General features: G+C 46.6%; 1 protein-coding gene across 5 annotated transcripts in view; it reads right to left on the bottom strand.

The window, feature by feature from the left end:
- ADCY10 (adenylate cyclase 10) overlaps positions 1 to 27,498 on the bottom strand; it is a 75,412-nt gene that overhangs the window by 41,484 nt on the left and 6,430 nt on the right. For 4 of the 5 annotated variants that reach the window (XM_053209073.1, XM_053209071.1, XM_015062305.3 and 1 more), the window contains exons 3-16: positions 27,219 to 27,323; positions 26,062 to 26,100; positions 25,746 to 25,889; positions 24,081 to 24,286; positions 22,075 to 22,171; positions 18,614 to 18,702; positions 16,124 to 16,315; positions 13,281 to 13,399; positions 11,714 to 11,790; positions 11,111 to 11,300; positions 8,294 to 8,349; positions 5,393 to 5,546; positions 3,093 to 3,285; positions 2,502 to 2,588 (exon numbers count right to left, since the gene is read on the bottom strand). In XM_053209073.1, the coding sequence (XP_053065048.1) occupies positions 2,502 to 2,588; positions 3,093 to 3,285; positions 5,393 to 5,546; positions 8,294 to 8,349; positions 11,111 to 11,300; positions 11,714 to 11,790; positions 13,281 to 13,399; positions 16,124 to 16,315; positions 18,614 to 18,702; positions 22,075 to 22,171; positions 24,081 to 24,286; positions 25,746 to 25,889; positions 26,062 to 26,100; positions 27,219 to 27,323 (1,748 nt within the window). Of the gene's footprint in view, positions 1 to 2,501; positions 2,589 to 3,092; positions 3,286 to 5,392; positions 5,547 to 8,293; positions 8,350 to 11,110; positions 11,301 to 11,713; positions 11,791 to 13,280; positions 13,400 to 16,123; positions 16,316 to 18,613; positions 18,703 to 22,074; positions 22,172 to 24,080; positions 24,287 to 25,745; positions 25,890 to 26,061; positions 26,101 to 27,218; positions 27,324 to 27,498 lie in introns of those variants that run through there. The other variant, XM_027046132.2, reaches the window with a different exon arrangement.

Raw genomic sequence — 27,498 nt, 5'->3', positions numbered from 1 at the left:
GTTCATGCTCTGTCTCTCTCTGTCTCAAAAATAAATAAACGTTAAAAAAATTTCTTTTTTTAAATAAAAATAAAATAAAATAAAATAAAAATACGGGGCAGATAGGGGCCCCTGGGTGGCTCAGTCCGTTAAGCGTTGGACTTCAGCTCAGGTCATGGTCTCTCGGTCCATGAGGTCATCCCTCCCTGACTCATGCTCTTCTCTCGCTCTCAAAACTAAACGTTAAAAAAAAAATTTTTTTTTTAAATTGAGAGTAAAGCAGGAACTAAAAAAGCATGAATTCTATAGTGCCTCATGGGCCCTGGTTTCTTCATATTTAAAAGGAGAAGGTTGAACTGGATGGTCTCTAATTAATGTGACTAAAAGCCAACATCTACATTGTACTTAATACGTTCCAAGCACCGTGTGAGGCTCTTTCTAGAAATTAACTCATTCACCCCTCGCAACATTCCCAGGAAGTGGTACTATTGAAGCTACGCCCTGAGAAAATTTCAGTTAAGTAACTTGCCAAGGTCGCACGGGAGAATAAATGATCTAAAGACAGTTGTCTTGGTGCTTAAAGCGTAGCTTTAGCGGTGGTTTCCAAACTCGGCGATGTGTCAGAAACAACTGAGAAGTTTTCAAACAAAAGCCAGCGACTAAACCAATTCCTAAACCCAACCCAAGTCCCTTGGGATCTTTAGGTGCAGAAGTAATAAACCCGTGTGTTTTGTTTTTTCATTTTCCGCAGAGATTTTAATTCAAGTACAATTTAACGATGTTATGTTAGTTTCAGGCGCTCAAGATAATGATTCAGCAATTGTATACATCAACTGTCCAGAGTCTGACATTTTGAAGTTACTCATAATGCCTCGCTTATTTGCCCGAAGCGGAGAAGGAGAAAGTGGTGGTATAAACTTAAGACAATGCCACAAACTTGTATCGATCACTTATAATGTGCCAGACGCCGTGCTGTGCAATAATAACACACAAATGAATCAGGCTCCCTGTCCTAGGAAGCCCACAGTCTCCTGAGAGGCAGAGAAACCCATATAAGGAACAAACTGTAATACTGTATGGCAAATGTAGTAAGAAATATGTTCAAAGTGTTACAGAAGCAGGGTGGAAGAAGGATCAGTCATGCCTGGTGCTTTGGGAGTTTTCACCAAAGAAGTGACGTTGAAGGATGAATAGCATTTCTCCAGGTTAAGAAACAAACAAAAAACCAAAACACCTTTGACTTAGGTCATTAGCCCTGGGAGTGATGTGGACAGTATAAAGCACGGGGTGGCGCAATTTACACATGTTCTGGCAACTACGTGGCGAATGAACTGGAGAGGAGAGGTCTAAGGCACAGAGCCTAGCTGGGAAGCCATGGAAGTCGTCCAGAGTGACAGAACTTGAACGACAGCAGAAGACAGGGAGGAGCCATTCCCAGGGAGAACTGAGTAGCTGTCGTAGAAATGGCAACCAATGAGGAAGAGAGCAAAGATAATTTCAAATGATGCATGAATGAATTTGCCATTAGCTAAATCAAGGCTCGGAATGAGGAACAAGGGGCCCTGCGGGAGGAAACATAAAATTTAGTATTAGACGCTGAACTGAACGCGAGTTTCTACATCCACGTGTTGCAAATGGAAGGCTCTCGGAAAGCTGGTTCTGGGTGCTTATGAACGAGGTGAGGACTCGAAAAGAAATCTGGTGATCGTCCACATACGGTGAATTGTCATGAGGTTACTCAGGGAACGGGGTAAGATGCGGGGGGCAGGGGGAGGGGTGTTTCTGACAAAGAGGCGCCGTTCCAAGTGTGTCTACACAACGTTCCAAGTGTGTTTGCACCACCCTGTGAGTCAGGTACTGCTATCTGCCTATTTTATAGATGATTAAACAAAGGCATAGGCAAGTCAACTTGCACAAGGTTACCCAGGTAGCGAGTGATAGGCCTGCGGGTTCAAATGTGGGTAGCGTGGGGCGCCTGGGTGGCTCGGTCGGTTGAGCGTCCGACTTCGGCTCAGGGCATGATCTCACCATCCGTGAGTTCGAGCCCCGCGTCGGGCTCTGTGCTGACAGCTCAGAGCCTGGAGCCTGTTTCAGATTCTGTGTCTCCCTCTCTCTCTGCCCCTCCCCTGTTCATGCTCTGTTTCTCTCTGTCTCAAAAATAAATAAACGTTAAAAAAAAATTGTTTAAAAAAAAAAACAAATGTGGGTAGCGTGACTAGGGAGCCTCCACACATGACCCCTTGGTCATAGTGGACCTCTCACAGAGTGAGAAGAAAAAAAGGCTGGTCTCAAGGAGAAGCCAGACTCCCGGGAGTAATGTTAAAGGGACCCCTTTCAAGCACAGCTAAATTCTGAACAGACTCTTGACTTGAGGTTTGGAAGGAAGAAAGGAGAACGAGACGCGGGCTGTGTTAGGATAAAGCTCTCACACCGGTCGAAGCCTTTTGCCGGTGGCACGTCTGAACCCTTCCGGCCACCTCCCGGTTGCCCTTGCCCCCGACTCGACCCACAGCTGCTCTTACTTGCTCCAAGATCTTCATAAACAGTGCTTCCAACTGCTTTTGCTTTCTGAAGGTGGTCATCTTGGAAACCTCTCGTGAAATAGGGAACTGTACAAAGAATCAGGAGAAGATCAAGTATGGGAACATAGCAAAGGGCGCTACTAGCTGTGTGACTCGGGGCGAATCACTTTCCCATTCTGTGCCATCGAATCCTCATGCGTTAGCTAATTCATGGCGCCCCTTCCGGCTGTCACACGCGATGTCACTGAATCCAGTAAGATACAGGAAGTAACGGGGCATACTCTGTCTTTGCACCGGCAGTCTCCTGGACCAGCTAGTCCAGAGTAGCTACGATGGGAAGGTGAGAGCAAAACGAATCAGCGGGTTTGGGATTTTTTTGAGTATGGTATTTCTAGATACCTCCAATGTCTCAGGAGGGGGGATGCTCATTCAAAGACGTTTGGGAACCATCTCCTCATCACCCAGATTCTCCACATGAGAAAGGAAAAAGGCGATAAACGGCAAAGAGACGCTAAGGCATCAGACCTCAGGCAGGGGTCGCTGCGCGGGCCCTGTCCCTCTTCCCTGCAGGTGTCAGATCTAGTGACTCACCCGGACGTGGAAGATGTCATTCAGAAGACAGTGGAACTTCTCGTCCAACAGTGTCTTGACTTTATTTTGAAGGTTGGTCTGTCGTTCTTTATAATGTTTACAAGTATCGAGACCTAGTACAGTGGCCATGAATATCTGGATGGTATAAAAATTTTGATGGAAGCTGATCTTAGTCAACGCGATAGCAATAGTCCTGTTCGTGAGAAAGCCAAGAAGCAGAAGAGAGTTCTTAAATGTATGTTTCGAAAACAAGAAAGAACAAAGGAACGCTCCGGTGTTTCGTAGTCAGTTACAACAGAACTTTCCTATATTATCTGGAAGCTGTTCGTTACTCCTGCTTCAGATACACCCCCTCATCCCGCTATGACCCTGAGCCCTCCTAACTGACCCTGGCTCTGCCCTCTTGTACGGCCCTACTCCCACCACCTTGCTCTGGGCCCTCAGACTTTCACCCGCACTGCTGAGTAACATGCTCCTACCCTTGCCTAGTGCCATGATTCAACGCACCACCTTTACAGAAGCCCGACATAACGGGATCAATGCTAATTCTCTCTCCGATCTGCAAGTCTTCAGTGGCTCCCATTGCCAAAAGGTGTAAGCCTATGCTTCTTTTCTGTGACATACAAGCCTTTTCCGGGTCTCAGTGTGCCATTTCTTGCCACTCTGCCCAGCAGTCCATCCTCTGCCAACGAACTGGTGAAACCTCCCTGAACACCCAGAGTGTTTTCTTCTCCCCATGCCTTCGTGCGGGCTACCTCCCCAGCCTGGAAGCTTACCACTCCTCACAGCCCCTGGTAACCCCTCGTCTCCTGCTTGTCTGCAAATCTCAGCTCAGGTGCAGCCTCCTGGAAATCTTTCCTGGAGCCCCAAGGCTGCGTTACATACAAGGTTGGGTTTGTCCTAGCTTCTGCTGTATTCCGGTTGCACACCTCTATCACTGTCCTCACCGATCCTATTTTCATCATCTCTCTCTCTCCTCTTCCGTGAGCAGTTACGTAGCGGCATAGATTGGGCCCCTAATCCAAAATGACTAGTTTCTTTATAAGAAGGGGAAATTTGGGGCGCCTGGGTGGCTCAGTCGGTTGAGCGTCCGACTTCGGCTCAGGTCATGATCTCGCGGTTCGTGAGTTCAAGCCCCGCGTCGGGCTCTGGGCTGACAGCTCAGAACCTGGAGCCTGTTTCAGATTCTGTGTCTCCCTCTCTCTCTCTCTGACCCTTCCCCGTTCATGCTCTGTCTCTCTCTGTCTCAAAAATAAATAAACGTTAAAAAAAAATTAAGAAGGGGAAATTTGGACCCAGACAAGGCACAGGGAGAACACTATATAAAGGCAGGGATCGGGTGATGTTTCTACAAGCCTACAATTGCTAGCCAACCACCAGAAGCTAGGGGAAAAGGCATGGAACAGAGTGTCCCTCACAGCCGTCAGCAGGAACTAACCCAGCTGTCAACCTCGGTCTCAGACTCCCAGCCTCCAGTACCCGGAGGCAACGCATTTCTGCCCATGAAGCCATCCAGTTTGTGGTTCTTTGTTATGACAATTCTAGCAAACAAATACAGCCCTCAACAGTTCCCGGAACACAGTAGGTACTCAATAAGTGACGGAATACATGAATGAATACATAAATGTCTTCTGGTTATTATGAATAACCAGCGACGTTAAAGATATTTACAAACTGGCCTTTCGCAGGCTTGACATTGAAAAAAGAGTAGAAATACAGGCAATGTAAGGTTCCTAAGCATATTCCCCTTAAAGGCTTGAGGTCCGATGGTGAAGGGACATGAGACACCATCGTCCCCTCAGTCACCGTCACCGCCACTGAGTATCACGCTGTCCATGAGGCGCCACGTGACATTTCTTGTATGAAAACACATGAACGGGGTGAGATAAGTACATTAGCTCTGCCTTCCAAAGGAGGGAGAATCCAGAGGCCTATCATTCTCTATCTCCAGCTGGATGAATTTCTGTTGGTTCTGCTGACCCGATCTTGCCCCCAACGTCCATGCCAGGAGTTCTCAAAATGTCCGCACACTGGGATTACTTAGGAAGCTTTAAAATATTGATATCCCAGCCCCGCCTAGCATTAAGTCAGGATCTCCAGGGGTCAGCCCAGCTTCTCATTTTCTTAGTTCAATCTGTTTATCATCTATTACTTATTTAGTACAGAGGGCATGGCACCCAGTAACTGATAGACTGTGGGTAGTTCACAAAAGGCGAATTATATCGAGGAGAGGAACATGACAATAAGTGAAACTCTTAAGGACATCAGGAATCTCTGAGTTCTCAAGAAACGACACTCACCTGTGGTTCTCACCTTGGGCCAGATACTCAATTTCCATAAGTATCTGGCTTTTTCCATATCCTGATAATCCTTCGTACATTAGGACTCGGCTGCAGTTGGACACCAAAAATTTCTTCATACTACACATGAAGTATTTGATCTCCTTATCACGTCCTGTAATTTGCATTTTTTAAAAAGGGAGCAAACCTAATCAACATAAAGTAGTCGAGACATATATAAAAAAAACACATAGTGATCACGCTCCTACAAATGCCTTTAGAATTCCCATGGAATTGCTCATGACCTTTCTTGAGAGACTGTGCACTTTAAAAATTTTTGAAACCTTTCTCTGGAGCTTTCTAGTTACAGTCTTATCTGATCCCCACACGCTGTGAGGCCAAGTATTCTTAGAACGCTCATTATAACGTCCATTTAATTTTAGTGTAGAAAACGGAGATTTAAGGTAGCAAACTGCTTGGATTACACAACCCAGAATTAAACCAGGGTTGTCTGACCCTGGCGCTTGTGTTCTTTTTCTTTTCCTTTATAGCACACGAGAAGTAATCTATAGATTATTACATTGGGAAATAAATTTATTAAATTAGGGTTCCCACGTTAAACAATTATGGAAAACATTTTTCATTCCTACTTCTGTGAAAGAAACTTGCTCTCTTCTATGAGAAATGATCCTTATCTCAGGGCTACTGGAAACATTATCTGTACTAAGAAAATTCAACTTGCTTTCAAAAGTCATGTGTAGATTATTTCTATCACAGGAACAACCTACATTATAAAATGTAGTCTTTTTCTGATCGTGAAACTCAACACATGCTCGCCATGTGTTTCCTACATCTTTTTAAATATATGCAATAGGAAGCCTGCCTGAGATCTGAAACCCAGCCCACAGTTTTGGGAACCTTTCAGGGCTGGTTCTTTCTTCTTTGCGGGATTGGTCACTGCTGGCAGGGGTGGGGGTGGGACCATTTTGGACCCCTTCACAGAGCAAACACATAGCCCGGTGTTATCTAACGTCTAGCGAAAACCAGGACGATTACTCTAAGCTTAGATGTTTTATACAAAGCAGCCGACTGTTTACGTGGTAAGGCAAATTTCTGGGCGATTCAGCGAGAACCACTCTGCAGATTTCACTGCTTCATTTGGGGGAAACGTTCCCTCTCTGAAAATGCATTTGAACTTCAATATTGTGAGATGCGTCACACTCTTCTTTGGCCTGAACCTCACGGAGGTAACTCAGAAAAGTCACGTCACCTTGTTTCTCTCCCAACGAGGCCCTAATATCTGGGACACTTTTTGAGTATAGGTTTGTTAACATCTATGCTGTTAGCATATACGATTTCATTTTCAGGAACTCTTGTTAAAAAAAAGGGTATTTCCTATAGTCCTCACCTCTGACAAGTTTCTTTTTGGCTAGAGCGATAAGGAAAGGTTGTGTGGGCTTGATCTTTACCCCACAGCGATGGAATCAGGGCAAAGAGGCGCCCAGACCAGATTGGGAAACATAAGCAGATTGTGCCAATGTGGCCTGCTATGGCGGTCGGATGGAGTCCTTGGTCTTATACAAGGGGGTTAGGACTTCCATTTGCTGTCAGTCGCCGTGACAACAATCATATCGTAGGACGGGCAGTAAGGCCTCGGAGGAGGGTGAGGGTGAGCATTCCTTCTCCTTTCCAGACTTCAAGCGTCTGGGAATCTGTATTTACAAGAAGTGATTAGACTCTGAAAAACACACTACTGAGGATCCAAGTACCCTTTGTAGTTCTGGAACTGCTGCCTTCTTTCTGCTCTGCTGAAATCAAGATTCTGTCCTGATATCCCCCCAAAGTGTGGGACAGAGCCTCCTCCTGATTGTCCTAACACAGTTAGGACCAGGATTTAACTTAGGATGATACTTTTAGGGATGTTCATCTAACGGAAGAAAATTACAAGTGTTCCTAGAAATGGCTGTCTTCAGATTCCACAGGCCTATCTTCATGACGGTCTCTTCCCCCAGAGGGTGTATCCTTACCTCATTTTAGGCCCCCGTCCCTGTCTAATCTCGTCTCAAGTTAGCTGTCTCTTGATACGCTTCCTGTCACCAAGAATCACAAAAACATCACTGCCATTGCCAGATAGATCATAGATCTAAATGTAAAAGGTAAAAACAAAGTTTCTGGAAGATTTTCATGATTCAAAAGTAGGTCTTCACGATTTGGGGTGATGGAAAACTTTTAAACAGTGTACAAAAGCACTAACTGTCAAAGACCAGATTTATATAACCTAGATTATACTAAAATACAATATTCTGTTCATCAAACACATCACTAACCGGGTGAAAAGGCAAGCACGGGATGGGAGGAGTTACGTACAAGAAACACAAACGACAGCGGACCCGTGTCCAGAATATACAAAAAAATGCCAACAGATCTAAAATAAAGATACAACCCAACTGGAAAATAGGCAGCAGATTTGTATAGACGCTTTATAAAAGATGATGCCCAAATGGCCAACAAATATATGAAAAAGGAACTCAGCCGTATCAGGGAAGCACAAATGGAAATCACAGTGAGACACTACCACACACCCAACAGAGTTATTAAAATTATGAAGACTTAAAACGAAGTTGTTGGTGAGGATGAGGAACTCCCCTAACACCGTGGGTCAGCATATAAGTAAATACAACCATTTTGGACAATTATTTGGTATCATCTCCCAAACCATCTCCCAAACCTCAACAGAAACACGTACGTGTGTTCGCCAAAAGACACACACAGGAATCTATTTTTCCATTTCTTCGCCTGGAAGGTGATTGTACGCCCACTTTGTGATCATTCGTTAGGAGGCACGCTTAACGCTGGTATTCTTTTCTGTATGTTTTGTTATAGTTCGGTAAAGAAGCTTAAAAATCACGGCTTACTACCTACCCAGCAAAGGGTAGCCCTCATTTCTGTTGCAGATGAGGTATGCCATACCAAACATGCTGAAGAGAAGAAAAGAAAAGATGTTAGAGTGAGAACCCGGAAATATGGAAAATTCCACCAAGTGCCCAGACGGTGATTTGGTGAGCACATGCTGTGTGCCTGGCACGGTTTCAAGTCCTCCGCCCACGTATCACCCTTTACCCCGGACAAAAACCTTATGAAGAAGGTACGATTATATCCATTTTACAAATGAGGAAATTGAGATGCAGAGCGTTTAATTTGCCCGAGATCCCATGGGGAGTGGGGGCAGGAATGGAGAATACTGACAGAATCAGTAGCTATAACCGGGCCAGTGAATACACGCTTGCCCACTGCGCGCTACTGTTTCTTGAAGGAAAGTGGTCCACTTTTTAGTCAAGTGGACCATCCCCTTGTCTGCACTGCCATACCGTTGTGTTACGTCTCTGTTATAGCACGTACCAACTTCCGCGTAATACACAGCTCACGGGGCGTATTGTATATGTTGGTCTTCCCCATTAAATTGTGAACTTTCAGGGCAGGACCCAGGCCTGTTCGTATTTGTATGTGCATTTCGACACTATCTCATCTGCAGAAATGGTATAGAAGAACTATGAGGAGGGCAGCCTTTGGGACGAGATGGTCCTGAATTTCTGTGGCAGACGGACTGCATTAATGGCCCCACTTCTTTTTTTTTTTTTTTAAACGTTTATTTATTTTTGGGACAGAGAGAGACAGAGCATGAACGGGGGAGGGCCAGAGAGAGAGGGAGACACAGAATCGGAAACAGGGTCCAGGCTTTGAGCCATCAGCCCAGAGCCTGACGCGGGGCTCGAACTCACGGACCGTGAGATTGTGACCTGGCTGAAGTCGGACGCTTAACCGACTGCGCCACCCAGGCGCCCCTGGCCCCACTTCTTGATCCCTACTTGTATCTACGCCCTGGGCTCTGTCACTCTACAGAGCCTTCCTGCTGTGGGCTCATCCTTGTGATGCTTTGCCAATGGGATGGGTTTTTTTTTGTTTGTTCGTTTTAATTTTTGTTTGAGAAAGAGAGAGCAAGCGGGGGAGAGGGACAGAGGGAGAGAGAGAGAATCTCAGGCAGGCTCCACGCTCAGTGTGGAGCCCGACGCGGGACTCGATCCCGTGACCCTGGGGTCATGACCTGAGCTGAAATCCAGAGTTGGACGCTCAACCAACCGAGCCACCCAGGTGCCCCTGCCCGTGGGACGTTACCAAACGGGACACAGAGGCTTGACAAATGCTTGGCCATTGGGCTTGCTCTCTCTTGCTCTTCTGATATTGCCATGAGAACAGGCCTGGGCCAGGCCGATGGAGGATGGCACACATAGAGCCAAATCGTCTCATTTATATCAGCCAAACTTCCCACCTACCCACCGTCCCCCTCCCCCCGCCCCCCGACATTGTCCTGGATCAGCCAACAAACTGCTGAACTCCAGGCATGTGAACAGGCATAGACAAGATCAGCCAAACCCAGCCAAGATCAATTGGGTCCCATATATTTGTGGGATAAGTAAATATTTACTGTGGTATACCACTGTATTTACTGTGGCTTCCTATAACGGAGCGTTATTGTGGCATTTTGAATCTTGGCTCTTTGTTTGCCAGATTTACGACCACAGACAAGTCGTTACATCTCTGAATCTCAGTTCTTAAATTTATAAAGCGGAGACAATAATAGTGTCTCCCTGATGTGGCTGATACTAAGAATAAATTACGTATTTTGAGGTAAAGTGCCTAACACTTAATAAGGACTCACACAAAAAAATTAGTAGTATTCATTCACTTATTCACACAGCATTTTATTGATGGTCTATGCATGCCAAGTACAGTGCTGAACCCTGGGAATACAAAGATGAATAATAAAGACTCCTTGAAGCAACTGCAGCCCTGGTACTGTTATATGATCCTTTAAGACCTAGATTCTAGCCCGCTAATATAAAGAATAAATACCTTTCCACTTTCCGTATTACTCATTTACTTGTTATTAATGAGTGCCTACTATGTGCCAAGCCCTGGGAGTATTAAAAATGAACAGGAAATAGCTACTATCATCAAAAAGCTCATAATGTGTATCAGATCAGCAATCGTGATGGGTATGTGCTAGAGTTACAGAGAGGAGGAAAATGCTAAGTTGACTGTGGTTGTCCCAGTAGACAAGGGGGGGGGGGAGGGGATGGGGAGGACACTCTATTTAGACAGCCCAGAGGAGAGGGCACAGGAGGAGATACGGTTGGAAAGGCAGATGGCTGTATGTCATTTTGAGGGATTTGAACCTTATCATGAAAATGGAAGCCGCTGAAGGACTTTAAGTTCCAAGGGGATCCCTATGTATCTAAGCTGGGCTTCTGGGGAACAGATTTCACTAAAGACCGAGAGGAGGAAAAATATCTCACACTCTTTTAGTCCCATCCATGCCTGGCACATAGTTGGTACGATCAGTAAATACTTAATGGCTGGCCGCTGTGTCCATCTGGGTCCCAAAAGATACTCAAACGAGGGGTTCTCTGTTCAGTTTGCACCACCTTTGAAGAATCACCCTTAGATTATCAGTAGTGAGGGCAGGATGGGCTCATACCACTATCGTGATGCTATACTATCAGCAAGATAGAGAAGGACGAAGGATTTGGGAAATCTGGGCCTCGTTCTGGGGAAGGAATCGGTTTCAGTTTCATAAATTGCGTTCAAATCGGGCACGGGTGACTGATGGTTTTCGCTATCCTAATTTTCCCACTTCTTTACTAAAAAAAGAATACCGCAAAATCAACGCCCCACACTCACACTTTCTCATTCAGTCCCAAACACTGATAGACGGGTCCGGGGTCCGCGACACCTTTCATGACTTTCTGTGGAAGCTCTTTGAAAAAGTAGGCTGGGAGGTTGCTGCCACTGTAGGTGACGGAGTCACAAGTCACGGTTCCTGGGTAGTACATCATCATCCTGGCAGCTATGTTGACTTTTTGGCCAATCACTGAAACAGAAGGGAGGAGGGCAAAGGCCGGGGAGAAAAGAGCCATTGAACTAGCAGAATGCAATCTGGAACACCCTGTCCCCAAGTGGCATGCTCTTTAGGGACTTTTAATAGGAATTACGAGGAGTAACTGTCTAATGTTCACAGGAAAGGGTTATAAAGGCGGCCTCATTCCACGCGCTTACAGCCTCTACAGATCCCCGCGAACGACTACTTATTTCTGATACGCATGCACAGCTCAGAAACCCACACTTTGCAAGCAACGAGCTGCCAAGGGGCAAAGCTACGTGGCTGGGCTCCTCCTGGAAGGCTCCAAGCTTTCAGAGGGCAGGGCCCCTGTCTCACTTAGCTATCCTTCCTCCCCCAAGGCCGGAGGACAAGGCGAGGAGAGAGGAGGAGTTAGCTCAGCGCACCTGTGTATTCATGCCTCACAGAGTGTCCGACGATTCCACAGAAGACGATCCCGCTGGCCACGCCGATGGAAACGGTACTGGCATCCGGGAGAAAGCAAGAGAGTTGTAAGGGAAAGGTACTGAGCGGAGAGAAAGTGGGGAGGTTGGGGACACGATGACGAACGGGGCAGGGGAACGGGCAGGGGGGCAGGGAGGCGTTTCGATAAGTAACTGTCTTCCCTTGTGGGGAGTTTAGGGCGACTGCCCAGGGCCCGGACGTGCGAAGGAGGCACAGCTTGAGACGCAGAACTAAGTTCTCAGAAGTGACAAATCACTTCCCTTTCCTGCTACTTTTCAATACCCATCTGAGCCACTTTTCTGGAAAATAACCTCTCACCCCCGCAGGTGGACTTGAATTGCTGAGTGACACTGTAAGCATTGTAACCAACTCAACGATGTTTGTTACGGTGAGAAAGAACAAAGCCATGGAGGAACTCAGATGTAGTGTGTGGCCGTCAAAAGCTAGCTTAGTTAATACATGAGCGTGGCTGCATAGGTGGATGACGAGGGGCTGACGTGGCAGAAATGCTTAGAGCCAGGGGGGTGGTACCTGTTAAAGTAGAGCCCCGAGTTGGGGACATTGGGGTGCTCGGGCGAGGCAAACCTGAGGGCCTGGGCTCTTAGGCAGCCCGGGCTGGGGATGCTAAACCTGACCTTCTTAACAGCTTAACTGTGAGTGGATCATCTTGAGATCGGATCAGTATATAAATTTCCAACCCAAGGACTCACTGCATCTCTCAGTTATTAAAAATCAACTCAAGGGACACCTGGGTGGCTCAGTCGGTTAAGTGCCTGGCTTCGGCCTACGTCATGATCTCGTGATTCCTGGGTTGGGGCCCCGCGTCGGGCTCTGCACTGACAGCTCAGAGCCTGCGGCCTGCTTTGGATTCTGTGTCCCTCTCTCTCTCTGTCCTCCCCTGCTCATGCTCTGTCTCTCTCTGTCTCCCAAAAATAAATAAATGTGAAGGAAAAAAATCAATTCAAGGGGCACCTGGGTGGGCTCAGTCAGTTAAGGGTCCCACTCTTGGTTTTGGCTCAGGTCATGATCTCAGGGTTTGTGGGTTCGAGGCACGCATCGGGCTCCATACTGTCAGCACAGAGCCTGCTTGGGATTCTCTCTCTCTCTGTCTCTCTGTCTCTCTCTCTCTCTGCCCTTCCCCCACTCACTCTCTCAAACTAAATAAATAAGCTTACAATTTTTTTTCAAAATCAACTCAAGTCTTCCATATGGTGTTGGGAGTTCAACCTCTACCAAGAAGCCAGAGCATAGACAGGCAACCCAAGTAGGTTTTCTTGCAAACCTGCTATGTCTTGACTTTTTAAGAGTGTCCTTTTCTGCATTTTGCCTTCACCATCCCTCTATGGCTGCATCACGGCTGGGTTGGCCCCGAGGAATGAGTACGAACAGAAGGGCTTCCAGTCAACGACAGCCTTCTCCTTCCCTCCTGTCCCCTGACCGTTTGTGCTATCTCCCCATATGCTACGAAAAGGTCAGGGTCCACCAGATGGGAACAGGGTCAACACTCACTGGATTTTGTGAACCTGAGAGCAGAAGTCAAATATATCCATAGCACTTTCCAAGGCATGAGTGACTTCGTCAGGAGCCTTTTCCCCAGGGAAACCAAAGACACAGAGGAAGGAGCAGCCCTGTGAGGGAGAGAGTCAGCACACACAGCTGGCGGAGGGCCATCTTTCAACTGAACCAGCCAGGGGCGCCTGGGTGGCTCAGTGGGTGAAGCAACCCACTTGGGTTCGGGTCATGATCTCGTGGCTCGTGGGTTCGAGCCCCACGTTGGGCTCTGTGCTGACAGCTCAGAGCCTGGAGCCTGCTTCGGATTCTGTTTCCCTCTCTCTGCCCCTCCCCTGCTCATGCTTTGTATCGGTCTCAAAAATGAATTTTAAAAAACATTAAAAAAAAAATTTAAACTGAACCCGCCAGAAGGCTACTGGAAGGAGGGCAGCAACACTCACTTTCTGAGTCACCCTTGATCGTGATTTCTCACACATCTATTTTATTTTTAGGAAACGTCCTCTGACTTCTAGCCTGAGGAGGGCTTGCTTTTCTCCAGAGACAATGGGTTGTGCTGGGCTATTTGTGGGCACCCACCTGTCTCTCCCCCTGCGGCCAAGGTCTTACACTAAGCGCTGCTGAGTTTAAATCTGAGAAAACAGCACAGAGCAGTGGAAAAGGCACCCGCTCTGCAGTCAGAAAATCTGTGTTCTCAGGCCGCTTCACAAGTGTGGGAACTTGGATAAGTCAATTATGTGCAGCGAACTTCAGTTTATCGATCTGCAGATGGATATGACATAGACCTGCGAAGGTTGCTCTGGCTCCTAAAATGAGGGTTCTATGCATATACACATACACATGTATAACTTTGCAGGCTACTTTACAGCATGTGTATACTCTACATAGTATATTACATATATTCTGTATTTTGTATAGAATATAGACTTTATTATTTGTATTTTTTAATGTTTATTCATTTCTTGAGAGAGAGAGAGAAAGACAGAGCGTGAGCAGAGGAGGGGCAGAGAGAGACGGAGACACAGAATCCAAAGCAGGCTCCAGGCTCCGAGCTGTCAGCACAGAGCCTGACACGGGGCTCGAACTCACGGACTGTGAGGTCATGACCTGAGCTGAAGCCAGACGCTCAACCGACTGAGACACCCAGGCGCCCCAAACATGTACTTTACAGTATATACACTTTTATAAACTTAATGTTATATATGTAAGTTTATACAAAACATTATATACGTTTATAATGTAAACTTGGTATACAGTTATACTTTGTGAACTCTAAAGTTCTTTTCAGATATTGTTATTATTCTTAGGGATAATGGCTTAAACTGAGAGTGCTTTCTCTTGGCATAGACTTAACTGTTCCAAGCAGACATTAAACTCTGAAGCTTTGCAATCCTAGTATCAATCACTTGAACAATTACCTGCGTCAGATGCTGTTGTCTATAAGAAAAGAGCATAAGAATTAAAGGATGATGGGCTACAAATTTCAGTCTGTATACGTGACATATCCTGATGAAATGCAAAAGAGAACGCCTCCATTTCTTTGACCCTCTCCAAAAAGAATCTAAGGGTCAGGTCCCAGTTGGCGCTGGGTTCTATCTTGGTGGGATAAAGGAAGCCCTGATTCAGGTCTGTGCAAAGACTAGAGGGTAACCCTTTCTACCAAATGCTCAATGAATGCTCTCAAATTAGTGAATGAGTGAATGTGGGGCAGTGACTTAGCGCTCTGCTCTTAGGATGCAAAAAACGCGAGATGGGGAATCGTTTTTCTCTGAACCTATTAAGAGCAGATTAAAAGGGGCACCTGGGTGGCTCAGTCTGTTAAGCATCCGACTTCGGCTCAGGTCATCACCTCGCAGTTTGTGGTTTCAAGCCCTGCATGGGGCTCTGTGCTGACAGCTCAGGGCCTGGATGGAGGCTGCTTCAGATGCTGTGTCTCCCTCTCTCTCTGCCCCTCCCCTGCTTGCACTCTCTCTCTCTCTCTCTCTCTTTCAAAAATAAACATTAAAAAAACTTTTTTTAAAGGAGCAGATTAAAAATATCCCGAAGTGGAGCACCTGGATGGCTCAGTTGATTAAGTGTCCAACTCTTGGTTTCAGCTCGGGTCACGATCTCACGGCTTGTGAGTTCTTGGGCTACGCGCTGACATTCGAGCCTGCTTGGGTAATCTCTCCTTCCCTCTGTCTCTGGTCCTCCCCACTCACACACACTCCCTCTCAAAATAAGTAAATAAACTTAATAAAACCACCAAACACCCAGAAGCTACAGGTGCCCCTCCACCCCACTCAGCCTCCCTCCCCCTGCTGAAGCTGGAAGGGGAACTGGAGGTGTAGACGCGGCAGGTAGGGAATATTGGACACAGGCTTCTGGAGCGTGAAAGTTACCAGACATGTGACCTAAAGTCTCCAGGAGATGCATTATACGCTGGGCTGGAGATGTGCGCATGGCAAGAGCTAGTCGGGCAACAGTGCTTGAGGGCAGAGACTGGGGAGGCGGACTGCCTGGGCTCGAATCCGGCCCACCACCTACTAACGGGATGATCATGAGCAAAACTGAATCTCGCGTTGTCTCAGGATGCTCATCTGTAAAATGGGGACAACAACAACCGCACCTACCTCTTAGAGTAGTCCCGCGGGAGGAAATGAGTTAATGCGTGTAAAGTATTGAGAATAATGGGTGGCACGCAGTAAGGGCCATATCCACCATACAAGCTATTTCTAGAAGTCCAAATAGAGACAGATATTTTTAGGTGAGAAGTGTCTGTTCTCTCCCTCTCACCAACGTCCATAGGTGTGAATGCCAACTTTAACTTATTGGTAGGTTTCCGCCCCTCGGTTCACATTTACCTTGTCAAACATGAAGACTTTGTTGATTTGGCCTCGGGAGACCCTCAGGACAGAATTGATGTGCACACAGGCATCCTGGATGGCCGAGCCGATGACTTCTGCCTTGTCTTGGTCCTTAAACATCAGGTTCACGAACACAATGGTCACAGGGCGAAGCTCCGACAGGTAACCCCGAAGCTGTTTGTCATCGATCTGCAGAGTTGAGAGCGGCTTTCTTTAGCCCGGATCCTTGGCAGTGGATTCTTTGTTGCAACCCCACCCCCAAGAAGGCCGCTGGCCTTTTGCGATCCTCTGGGGAGCTGAAGTTACCGGAACGCACAACGTACAACATGGCGCAGGCAGCCCAAAGTGGAGCAGATGGAGATCTGCTCTATCAAAATCTTTTTCAACGTGAATTCACAGACTTGCTCATTTTTGGCCAGCAACCACATCCTTGCCCCAACGGCTAGCTCCCTAGGGCCAGTAGGAGCCGTCACAATAACAGAGACAAGCACTGTTCCTTTTGGCTCCCTTACAATTTAGGGATAAGAACAGCCTATTATGTAATCCAACCTGGTACGTTCACGGCCTGGGACCTTCAGGAATACTTTCACATCCTACCCCACCTTATCCTCAAATGAGATAAAATAGGCATTATGGTCCTCTCTTTACTGATTAGATAACGGAGACGTGGAGAAGTAATGTTAAGTTTCCCAGGGTCACACAGAACCCAAATCTCCGGGCTCCTAGTCCGATGTTCCAGTGACAACACGCCCCTGCGTCTCTGGGGAGGTATATATGTCATTCGGCTCCCCTCTTCCGTCCACGCCCATCCACCCCAAGCCCGGGGAAAGGAGAGTGTTCCCAAATCATGCCTGCCTGTCATGATTCTTGAATTTTGTTAAGTTGCGTGCATGGCAAACCAATGGGGGAAAATTACTGCCCTTTCTCCCTCAATAGCACAAAAGCATCAGATCCTCCGTTGACAAGATAAAACATATCTTCTAGGAGGTACCTGGCTGGCTCGGTCAGTAGAGCACGGGACTCTTGGTCTCAGGGTCTTGAGTTTGAGCCCCACGGAGCGTATTAGAAAAACAAAAACAAAACAAACCCCCAAACACCGTATCTTCCGAACGAAAGGAACTGCGTATAGGAAACCCAGCAGTCACGCTTCCTAACTGGATGGCACCGTCCTGGTGTCAGGTGATTTTATTCTTTTCCTAAAAGAATAACTTCTAACGAATTGATACGACGATTTCCTTTGATTTCTCAGATAAATCACTGAATAAGAAATCCATATTAAATAAATAAATAGTATTCAAGATTAAACCCGGTAAATAAGTGAGCTAAAGATTATTCTGTCGGACCGGGCGATCCTGTTTGGCTTTGGAAAAATGCAACCACTGCATCTCCAAGGATCTCTATGGTTGAGGTGCAGGAAAAGCCTTGGTGCTGTTGTGAAAGGTCTGTCTTCTGCCTCCTTTCAGCCCGCGTAGCTGTATCTTTTCACCCCACGTTCATCATTCCTACCCACAAGTCCCGGAGTCTATCTTGTAGCCCCTTCCCGTAGACCTTGCCCTCAGCTGGCTGCAGCTGAAGAAGTGTAATGTGTTGTATCTCTTGGAGGCAGAGGGGGGAGGGCTTTCTGGAGCTTCAGAAATCTTGAGGAGTCCAACAGCGCAGGGACCGGACGTAGTGCTTCTAAATTGGACTGAAGGGGGCGGGGTGCGTTCTGATACCGTTTCAACTCACTCTATGAAGGCAGCTGCCCCCTCTTCAGGTTTGCCCAAAGATTTCCTCCAGGGCACAACTGCATTTTGATGGAAGTAAGGATTAAAACACTCAAATATTGGGAAGGTGGACAGCCTGTGCAAAAAAATGTAGGATTCAGATAGAACGAGGTTCAAACCCTGGCTACGTCTCTTACTTTATAACCTTAGGAAAGTTCCTGGTATCCTTCTGGGTCTCAGTTTTCTCACATGTAAAACGAGGATGAAGATATTTGGCAAGAATTGTGAAGAATAAATACACGAAATAGCAGAATGCCTGGCATATGGTGAGTGGCGAGAGAGTTCTAATTCACGTGAGTTAATACATTTAAGAGAGCCCAGATCTAAGCGAACACAAAGGGAAAATTTTAGGGGGTGGGGGTAGTTCTGGGCATTCTCATTGTCTGTATTGTTAACTCTCGAAGCTCAAGATCTAAGGTAAGTGACTTAGAGAAACATGGTACCAATGTGAATTCACTTGAGTTCTTTCTGCTAACTGGCATATAGAAAGGGTGACTTTAACTCTTTAACTCTTTAACTCATAGTGAACAATGCCTCCTTTAACTCTTAAAAGTATCCTGATCTGAAAAACCAATGTGATAGTCACCTACACATGGAGAACGTTGGCCCCATCTCTTTTTAGTTCAGTGAAATATTTTACTAGCTACTGGTCTTCTTGATCTTTCCAGTTGTCCAGGATCCCTGACACCCCAAAAGCCAATAAATTAAACTGCGAAAGTACCTGCTTCAATATGCTTTCCATCACATACTTTTGGAGGGACAACTCCAGCTCAGGATCGGACTCCAGCATGCACGCAAGTCTCAGGAGGTCTAAGAGAGCAGAAGGAGGGGCAGGGTCAGAAAAGGAAGTGTGGTCTGCAGTGCTGGGGACCGGAGTCTCCTAGTCTCCTTTCCCTCAGACAGTGGTCTTTATGGTTCAGTCAGGGGACTCTGGGATACCTAGCAGCCAAGTAGAACCAACGGAAATCCAATGAGGATTCTTTTTTTTTTTCCCTTTAATTTTTAAAAAAATGTTTTTATTTTGTTTTTGAGAGAGAGAGATAGACTGAGTGCGAGCCATTCTTGAATTTTGTTAAATTAAGTACATAGCAAACCAATGGGGGAAAATTATTGCATTTTCTCCTTCAGTAGCACAAAAGAATCAGACCCGCCATTGACAAGATAAAACATATCTTCTAGGGAGCACCTGGCTGGCTCAGTCAGCAGAGCATGGGACTCTTGGTCTCAGGGTCTTGAGTTTGAGCCCCATGTTGAGCTCCACGGAGCCTACTTAAAAAAACAAAAACAAAACAAAAAACAAAAGCCCATATCTTCTGGACAAAAGAAGGAATTGTGGTAAAGATTCTAGTCTGGCTGGAATCCCATGTGAGTACTGGAAATTAAGAAGAAATGATATGAAACAGACTGTGGAGAGAGGCAAGGGAGCAGCAATTATAAAGGTTTAGGCTACTGCAGTGGCAATGGTTATGGAGAGGTACGTGTGCCTGTAGTAAAATAAAGACTTTGGCTGGTTTTTGTTCCTGGTACCTGGGAAGTAACTTCTAAATCTTTGGAATTTTTCAAGTAATGGGATTGTCTTTGTTCATCATGGTGGGCCCTTTGGACCACAGCTGAATTTATGCTAATGAGGTCTCAGGATTGGGCTAGTTGTGCTGGAAACACCAACCATGTGAGGAAAGGGTGGGGACTTTGAGCCATGTGATATGAGCCTGACCTCTGACCCCTGAAGAGGGCAAGGGGGCCGAAGGTTGAGTTTAACCACATGGCCGATGATTCAATCAACCATGCGTTCTTAATAAAACCCCAATAAAAACTGAACACCCAAAGCTTGGGTGAGCTGTCTTTGGTTGGTAATCCTACAATGATGTACAGGGAGGGTGAAATATCCTGAGGACACAGAGACTTCATGTTTGGGGCCCTCCAGATCTTACCCTATGTGTCTCTTGATTTGTCTCGTCCTGATTTGTGTCCTTTACAATAAAACTAAAGTCATAAGCATAGCACCTAAGATCTGTGAGTCACTCCAGTAAATTATTGGGAGCACTGGGAGTTTATAGACAGTTGGTCAGAAGTGCAGGTGGCCTGGTGACCCTGGAGCTTGCTGCTGGTGTCTGAAGTGAGGAGAGTCTTGGAGAGAACGTAACCCATGAAATCTATGCCGAGTCCAGGTGGTTAGTATCAGAATTGTATTGTGACAACGCAAAGCCCAAAATCAAGCCTGAAGGAGCCCTTTACTGAAGGCACCATTAAGATCTGGGAGATGGGATGAGGTAAAGCTTGAGGAGTATCACTGGACTTTCTCCATCTCTGGAGATTTTGGGTTCTTGGCCTTTCCTGGTCAATTTTCCTACCGTTTCCCCCCTACCCCACTTCCTGCCCCATTGCATAGTACAGCTTACTACAAGTACAATCTACTACTCATGATGTTCAAAATATTTATGACCCAGATGTAGATGATGAAAAAGAAGGCTGATTCAAAGATGTTTCTGGGGCACCTGGATAGCTCAGTCGGTTAAGCGTCCAACTCTGTTTCGGCTCAGGTCATGATCTTGCCCTTTTGTGAGTTTGAGCCTCGCATCGGGCTCTGCTAGGACAGTGCAGAGCCTGCTTGGGATTCTCTCTCTCTCCTTCTCTCTCTGCCCCTCCCCTACTCACGCTGTCTCTGTCTCTCTCAAAATAAACAAATAAACTCAAAATAATTAAAGAAAATATGTTTCTGAAGTTTCTGGTTTGGAGGAAGAAACGATTCCTAGGGAAAGGTAAGCGGCTCAGTGTTCAGACCTTGTTGACCTACATTTCTAGGCCCAACATGGAGCTGCTCCCAGCCTGTGGCACCACGTCAGCAAACTGAAACTTCAGAACTTTCAAGTCCCCGGAAATGCCCCACTTGACCGGAAATGCAGTCCACCTAGCCAGGCAGTCCCCAAATGCCAAGCCAACTCTTGGTCTTCTCACCCCAAATGAGGTTGACTATGCGCCCCCCCACCCCCGTCAGATATTTTCTGTCTGTCACTTCCTTGTCCTTTATTCTTTCTCTTATAAAAGTTTCTTGCCTTCCACCCCATTTTGCGGGTCTCCACAAGGAGACTGTCCACACCTCATGAAGCATTGAAGTTTGTTTGCATCACCCAGATTGTCCTCTTTAACCATTTTTTAACAACGTGTTAACGTCTGAGTACCTGTTTGACATCCAGTGAAAATGACCCATGGGCAGTATTTTTAGGGGTCTAGAAATCGTGAAAAAAGTCTGGGCTGAATTCCGGCAGTTGGGGCTGGGTCTTATGTGGGGCAAGAAGCTTGCAAAACCATGAGTAGTGCCTCCTTAAATTTCATGCCCTAGGCTTCTCTTTTTCCTCACCCTAGTCCCAGCCTGCTGGGAGTCCTAGGGAAGTTAAGCATGGATACATAGAATAGGTCTCCAAAATGTGAGCAGAGAAGACTAGGGGGTCAAGGACAGATCCCTAGAATCACCAACATTTAAGAAATGGGAAGGAGGGTAAGCAAAGTCACTGAAAACAGGTGGCTTAAGGTGTAAAAGCAAAACTGGGAAAGAATATTCTGGAACTCAAGGGAAGAGAAGAAGGTATGTCCATAAAAAGAGGGTAACTGAAGACCAACCAGCTAGGATGAGGCATGAAGAGAGGTCATCTGCTTTGGCAAGTCTGATGGTCATTGGTGGCCTTGACCTAAACAGTCTCAGTAGACAGAAGTGGCTAGAAGCTAGACGTCAGGGGCTCAAGACAGAGAAGTAGGTGAACACATACACCCCCCCCGCCGCCCCCGAGGCACATGTAATTTTCACCCAAGTTTATTGGGTGAATAAATAAATGAGAAGATAGGAGGAGGCACAGACATACAGATCACTCTTCTGAGAACTTTGGTGGTGAAAGTTAGGAGCAGAAAGTAGGGTTTATAGAAGTTTTATTTTTCCTTTTATCACGCGGCAGACTTGTACATGTTTAGAAGATAAGGGAGAAGAGTCGTTGCCAAAGCAGAGATGGACGGCCTGAGGAGGGTTATACTTGGAATCACGGTCATGAGGAATGGGAGGAAGGTCCCCTTTGTGGGCCGCTGGGAGCTGTACTGAGGAGGCCGGTCACTTATAACAGAGCCCTTGGCATTGGTTAAGACCCTACTGAGCACTGGTAGAGGCCAAGGCTCTTGTCCATGGAGCGTACTCACTTTTATGGTCACCAGAAGGGTAATAATCCATGAAAGTCATACACTTGGTGAAAAATTCATCAAAGTTAAAAGTAGAAGGCGGCTTTAAGAAATTCACCTAAATGAAGAAAAAAAAAGAGAAGTTTTTTGGTTATTCTGAGGATTTTCTGGTCCTTTGAATATAATTGCTCAGCACAAAGGGCAGGGAGTATGCTCTTAAAATGGACATGGTAAATGGAGACTGGCATACTGAGACAACCGAGGTCTATAATTTGGATACGATCACACTAGAAGTCTCTCTGACTAGTCCTTAAGATCTCAAATCTTCAGTGTATATACAGAAGGCCCCACCAGGGGGCTCACCCGCGTGCTTTCCCACTCTTAGAATTTCCTTCTTTTTTTTTTTTCCTTCGTAACATTTCAATTTAAGTAAAACCCGGCAAAACTATGTATCATTTCTTTCTTCTAAGTATAAAAGGACATAGGGGGCTGATGCCCACAAATGTAGTGGGGAGCATCACCAGTAAGAAGATTCATACCAGGATCAAGAACCCCATTGGTACGATACGTGGAGAATGGTACAACCTCATTTTTGTAGTATTCTTGTCTCCCGCCCCATGTGAGTAAACCCTAGTCCAATAATGAGAAAGTGTCAGGCAAAACCAAAGGGAGGGACATTCAACAAAGTGGCCAATACTCTTCTTAGGTGTCAAGGTCACATAATGGCCAGGAAACACCGAACTGTTAGAGACTGCAGGAGACTCCGTAAAAATGACAACGAAATGCAGTGCGAGATCGTGAAGAGAAACCTGAACATTCCACCTAGGGTATTAGCAGGAAACCGGTGAGGTCCAAGTAAGGCCTTCAAGTAGAGAATAGTATTGCATCGATGTTCATGTTTTCTGGTTTCGACAACTGCACTCTGATTATGAGAGATGCTCACATTTGGGGAAGCTGGGGAAGGGGTATACGGAAACTATTAATTTTGAACTTCTCTGCATGTCTAAATTTAATTAAAATGGAAACAATTCCAGGGCGCCTGGGTGGTTCGGTTGGCTGAGCGTCCGACCTTTTGATTTCGGCTCAGGTCATGATCCCGGGGTCATGGGATTGAGCCCCGAGTCGTGCTCTGCCCTGAGTGTGGAGGCTGCTTAAGAATCTCTCTCTCTCCCCCCTCCCCCACTCGCCCTTCCTCTCTCTCTCTCTCTCTCTCAAATAAATAAATTAATTAAATTAAAGCAAAACAATTTCTAAGGTTATCCTTAAGGAATGATGGCGTTAGATGGGGAACGGGGCACCGTGAGCCAGCTCGGTCACGCATCCCGGGGGACACCGCGGGAGGAGTGACGGTGTGAGGGCCGTAGAGCAATGCACAGTGTAGGAGAGTCTCTCGCCTCGGCCAGCAGCTACCCGGACCCTCCCCCTCCTCTCCGTTGGCCTTGCATCCATTCCTGGTGCGGCTGGTGGCACGGCCGTCCTCCCTGCTACACACGCTCAACGTCCAGTGTCGCTGAGTGACCATATCCCAAGGACAATTCTGCTTATAGTTGGTCTTCAGCTTCACCGCAGTGTCTGCTACGAGGCAGGGCTGTAGGGTGTCTCTCTTCCCTCACTAAAGGGCTGCCCCTCTCCCTCCACCCCTCCCCCTCAGTGATCCCTCGCCCTGAGTTAGGAGGGTGCTGAGTAGCGACACCTCCAACGACACCCCTCTGCTCCTAGGTCGGCAGGGGACCCTTCCTCTTCCTTAAGCAAGGGCACTGGCACACCACAGGCCTCCACACCCAAAGTCTGCATCCTTAGCACAGAGAAACCTAATCATTTCCTCCTGAACGCCGGGCCTTGGCTCCTGGCCTGAAGCCTGTAAGTGAAACTCAGGCTGACGCACCCGAGAGTCTCCAGGCCAGGAGCTTCATGGGACCAGCCTTCCCAGTGGTCTTCCTGACAGGGTGGTATGGGCGGGGGCGGGGGCGGGGACAGCCCTGGCACAGACCAATGGAACTTTCTGCAAGCAGCAGAATCGCACCTACCTTAACTGCTCTCTGATCTGGAATCCTCTCAATTTCGATCATGCTCCGGTCACAGAGCTGCCAGCAGTTTGGTGACAGAATGACATCGTTCATCTGTGCCATGTTCTGGGCAAGGCGCACGTCATCCACCGCCTGACCGATCACCAGAAAGAAGTTGCGTGTCTCATCTCCAAAGACCAGCATGGTGATGTGGCCAGCAGCCAGTCCTGGCAAGAAGGCCCGCACAAGAATTTCCGGGTTATTCCCCAGCAGCGCTGGTTCTTGGAACAGTCAGAATCGACCTCCGAGCAAAACGGAGGTTCTGAAACTTCACGCAGGAATCCGAGAACGCCTCTGTGGGCCCAGACCTTCCAAAGCTCCTCTCTTGTCCCACGGCTAGAAAGTCAGCTACTACTTTTCGCCTTTCCTTGACACTTAACTCTCTAGAAGGCCCGATCAGTCCCCAAAGTTATTTTCTTTTCTTCAATGTATTTGTACTTAAGAACAGCAGAGAACAACTTTAGTAATTCCTTTTGGAGAGGATTTGCATTTTATCAGAGATTGAGGCTTTCATTGAAAAAGAAACCAGGGGTGCCTGGGCGGACCAGCTGGGTAAGCATCCAACTTCGGCTCAGGTCACGATCTCACAGTTCGTGGGTTTGAGCCCCGCGTTGGGCTCCGTGCTGACAGCTCAGAGCCTGGAGCCTGCTTCAGATTCTGTGTCTCCCTCTCTCTCTGTGCCCCTCCCCCTCATATTCTATCTCTCTCTCCTTCAAAAATAAATAAACGTTAAAAAAATTTTACTTCAAAGATAAACAAACATTAAAAAAATTAATGTTTATTTTTGAGAGAGAGACAGAGTACAAGTAAGGAAGGGGCAGAGAGAGAGAGAGGGAACACAGAATCTGAAGCAAGTTCCAGGTTCTGGGCTGTCAGCACGGAGCCCGACGCGGGGCTCGAACCCACGAACTGTGAGATCGTGACCTGAGCCGAAGCCGGATGCTCAACCGACTGAGCCACCCAGGCACCCCACCTCCCCGCCAAATATTTTTTTTAAAAAGAAACCCTCAAGGTTGAATCTCAGGCAAGAGCCAGAGGGGAAAAGGTTGGAGAAAAGGAGTAGGTATTTTGACAGTCAGGTGTCCCATCCCAACAATGTGCCCTCTGTTTTTAAGTTGAGAGTTAAAGGTTTTGGTACCAGAGCAACAAAAGACAGAATGTTGCAAAATGTGACAGGTACACAAAACGTACGTATGAACGTATCAACTATAAATGATACGTAGTTCACTAATTTGGATGTAAATTTAAGAAAATAAAAAATAAAATAAGTGATACATAGTTCTTTCAAATGACTATCACTGACAGCGGTAAGACCTGAAAACAATAGCAGTAATGGTAATAATGAAGAGTATTTCATGGAGTGGTTATGCTGTGCCAGGTACTACACTAACTATTTCAATTTACTTTTCGTAAGAGCCTCTGAGGTAGATCAGCCCAAGTTCTAAGGGGTAAATGAGGTAGCCAAAACTCATTCTGGTTAGCTTAATTCCCAAGTTCAAGACATGATAGGCGGGCTGATCCACTGTGTTCCACCCCATTCTATGTCTTCTCTTGGGGAGAGAGTTTCCTCAGGGGTCAGCACCCATGTCCAGATTGCTTTAGCGTCTCCCCTTTCTCAAAGCTTACCTATCTTGACTCGGACATCCAGGCCTTCTTCGGACTCCTGAGTCTCGAACAATCCGTGGATCTCCAGGCTACATTTAATTACCACCGTGATAATGTTTTTCAGTTGCCTTCGCTCCACCTTCCACAGGGCGAGTAGTGCATCACCTTGAAGAGACAGATACACGGAGGGCTCCTGCCCCGCCCTGCCCTGGGGATCATTCGTGTCTGGGGATTCAGACTGTTGTGTTTGAAATCTGCGTAGACACTCTTCAAACATTCCTCAAGGCGCACCTCACCATTCCTTCCTTACCCCTCCCATCTCCGTGAGCCCCCCTACCTGCAAATTTTAAGATGTCTCCTCCAAAAATCAACACTTCTGAGAAAAGAAGAAAACAAGGTAAATCAAACTCCAATTCCTTAAAGCTAGTAAGAATTCATTCTTCATCCGTGGAATAGAAATTCGCTCAAGAGAACATTAGTTCGGAGTATAAACTCATGCTAAAGATGCCTGAAACAAGTCGCTTATACCCACTGAGGTGTTTCCTCAACTGTAGAATGCACACGGAACGAGACTAGTATGTGGTCTGTTTCTGTGAATGGGAAGAGACAGGAAGGCAGGTGGGGTTTCTGGTGAGGTCTGAAGACAGTGAGCTATGCCCATGATAATGGAGTGCTTTCTCCTGATCAATGGAACGCTCGAGTGGCATGGGCAAGTGGAGGAATGACAGGACTCCGCATTGCAGTGAGAATCAGGAAACCAGAAAAGCACAACTACGGTCAGCTTGGGTGTCATTATCAACTTGCATTTTGTTTACGTAGGCTTTACAAGAGACGTGGGCATTGTTTTTTCTTCTGTGTGTGTGTCACAAATTTGTTGAGCACCGTTGTCCTGAGTGGGATGCAAACAGGAAGTAGATACAGTTTCTGCTCTTAAGGAACATGAACTTTGGTCTAGTTGGGTGCCATTAAGATAATGCTGGAGAACGTAGAGCCCAGTAAGACTAGACCCTGAGTTTACCTTAACGGAGTAAGACTTTTTGCTTCATGAATAGTTCAAATGAAGAATACACACAAGATGGCCGGCAGAGGTTGAAAAGTCAGTTGTAAGTGCTTCCGACTCCATCATTAGAAGACAAAGCACTAATAAGTGAGTTATAAATCACTCACCTGTTCATACAACATTCTCTTAATGACCACGGTGGGCTTATGTCGATGCTCGCTTTTTTTGAGTCATTGAATATAACTAAAGTTCTTTAAAGGTAATCTCTATTTCAGTGTTTTAACTGGTCCAAAACATTCTGTCCCTCAGTCTGTGTTAGTGAGGTTTGACCACGTTCCTTCACTTGCACGATGTTAGTTTCCAAAAAAAGACTGGTTTCATACACATTTCATGAGGAAAATAAAGGTAAGTGTTCTGTCAGGCTATCACCAAAAAAAACACAGGGAAACAATGAATTAAACATACGTAAGTCAGGAACCCGTGGGGACACTTACTCTCGACTATCGCGCTTATGTAGTGGTTGAGGATTTCCACCAACTGCTCAGCCCCTCGGTCCATGTACATGGCTGTGCTGAACTTCTCAGTCATTGCAGTAAAACCTGTAAGAAATGTCCACCTAGTTTCCTAGGCTCCCTGGAGGAACCAGAGGCAAGACAAGAGGAACTCATTGGAGAGCACTGGGCTCCAGCTCTTAAGAACGGGCAAGGTTTCTTCTCAGTGATCGTCAGCAGCCCCCCTTGCCTATGCTTATTATCTTAGGGGTCAGGGAAGGAT

The sequence above is a fragment of the Acinonyx jubatus genome, chromosome E4 (genome assembly GCF_027475565.1).
Source record: "Acinonyx jubatus isolate Ajub_Pintada_27869175 chromosome E4, VMU_Ajub_asm_v1.0, whole genome shotgun sequence".
Taxonomy (NCBI): domain Eukaryota; kingdom Metazoa; phylum Chordata; class Mammalia; order Carnivora; family Felidae; genus Acinonyx; species Acinonyx jubatus.
The sequence above is the reverse complement of the archived record's forward strand: the minus strand, read 5'-3'. Positions and strand labels throughout refer to the sequence as shown.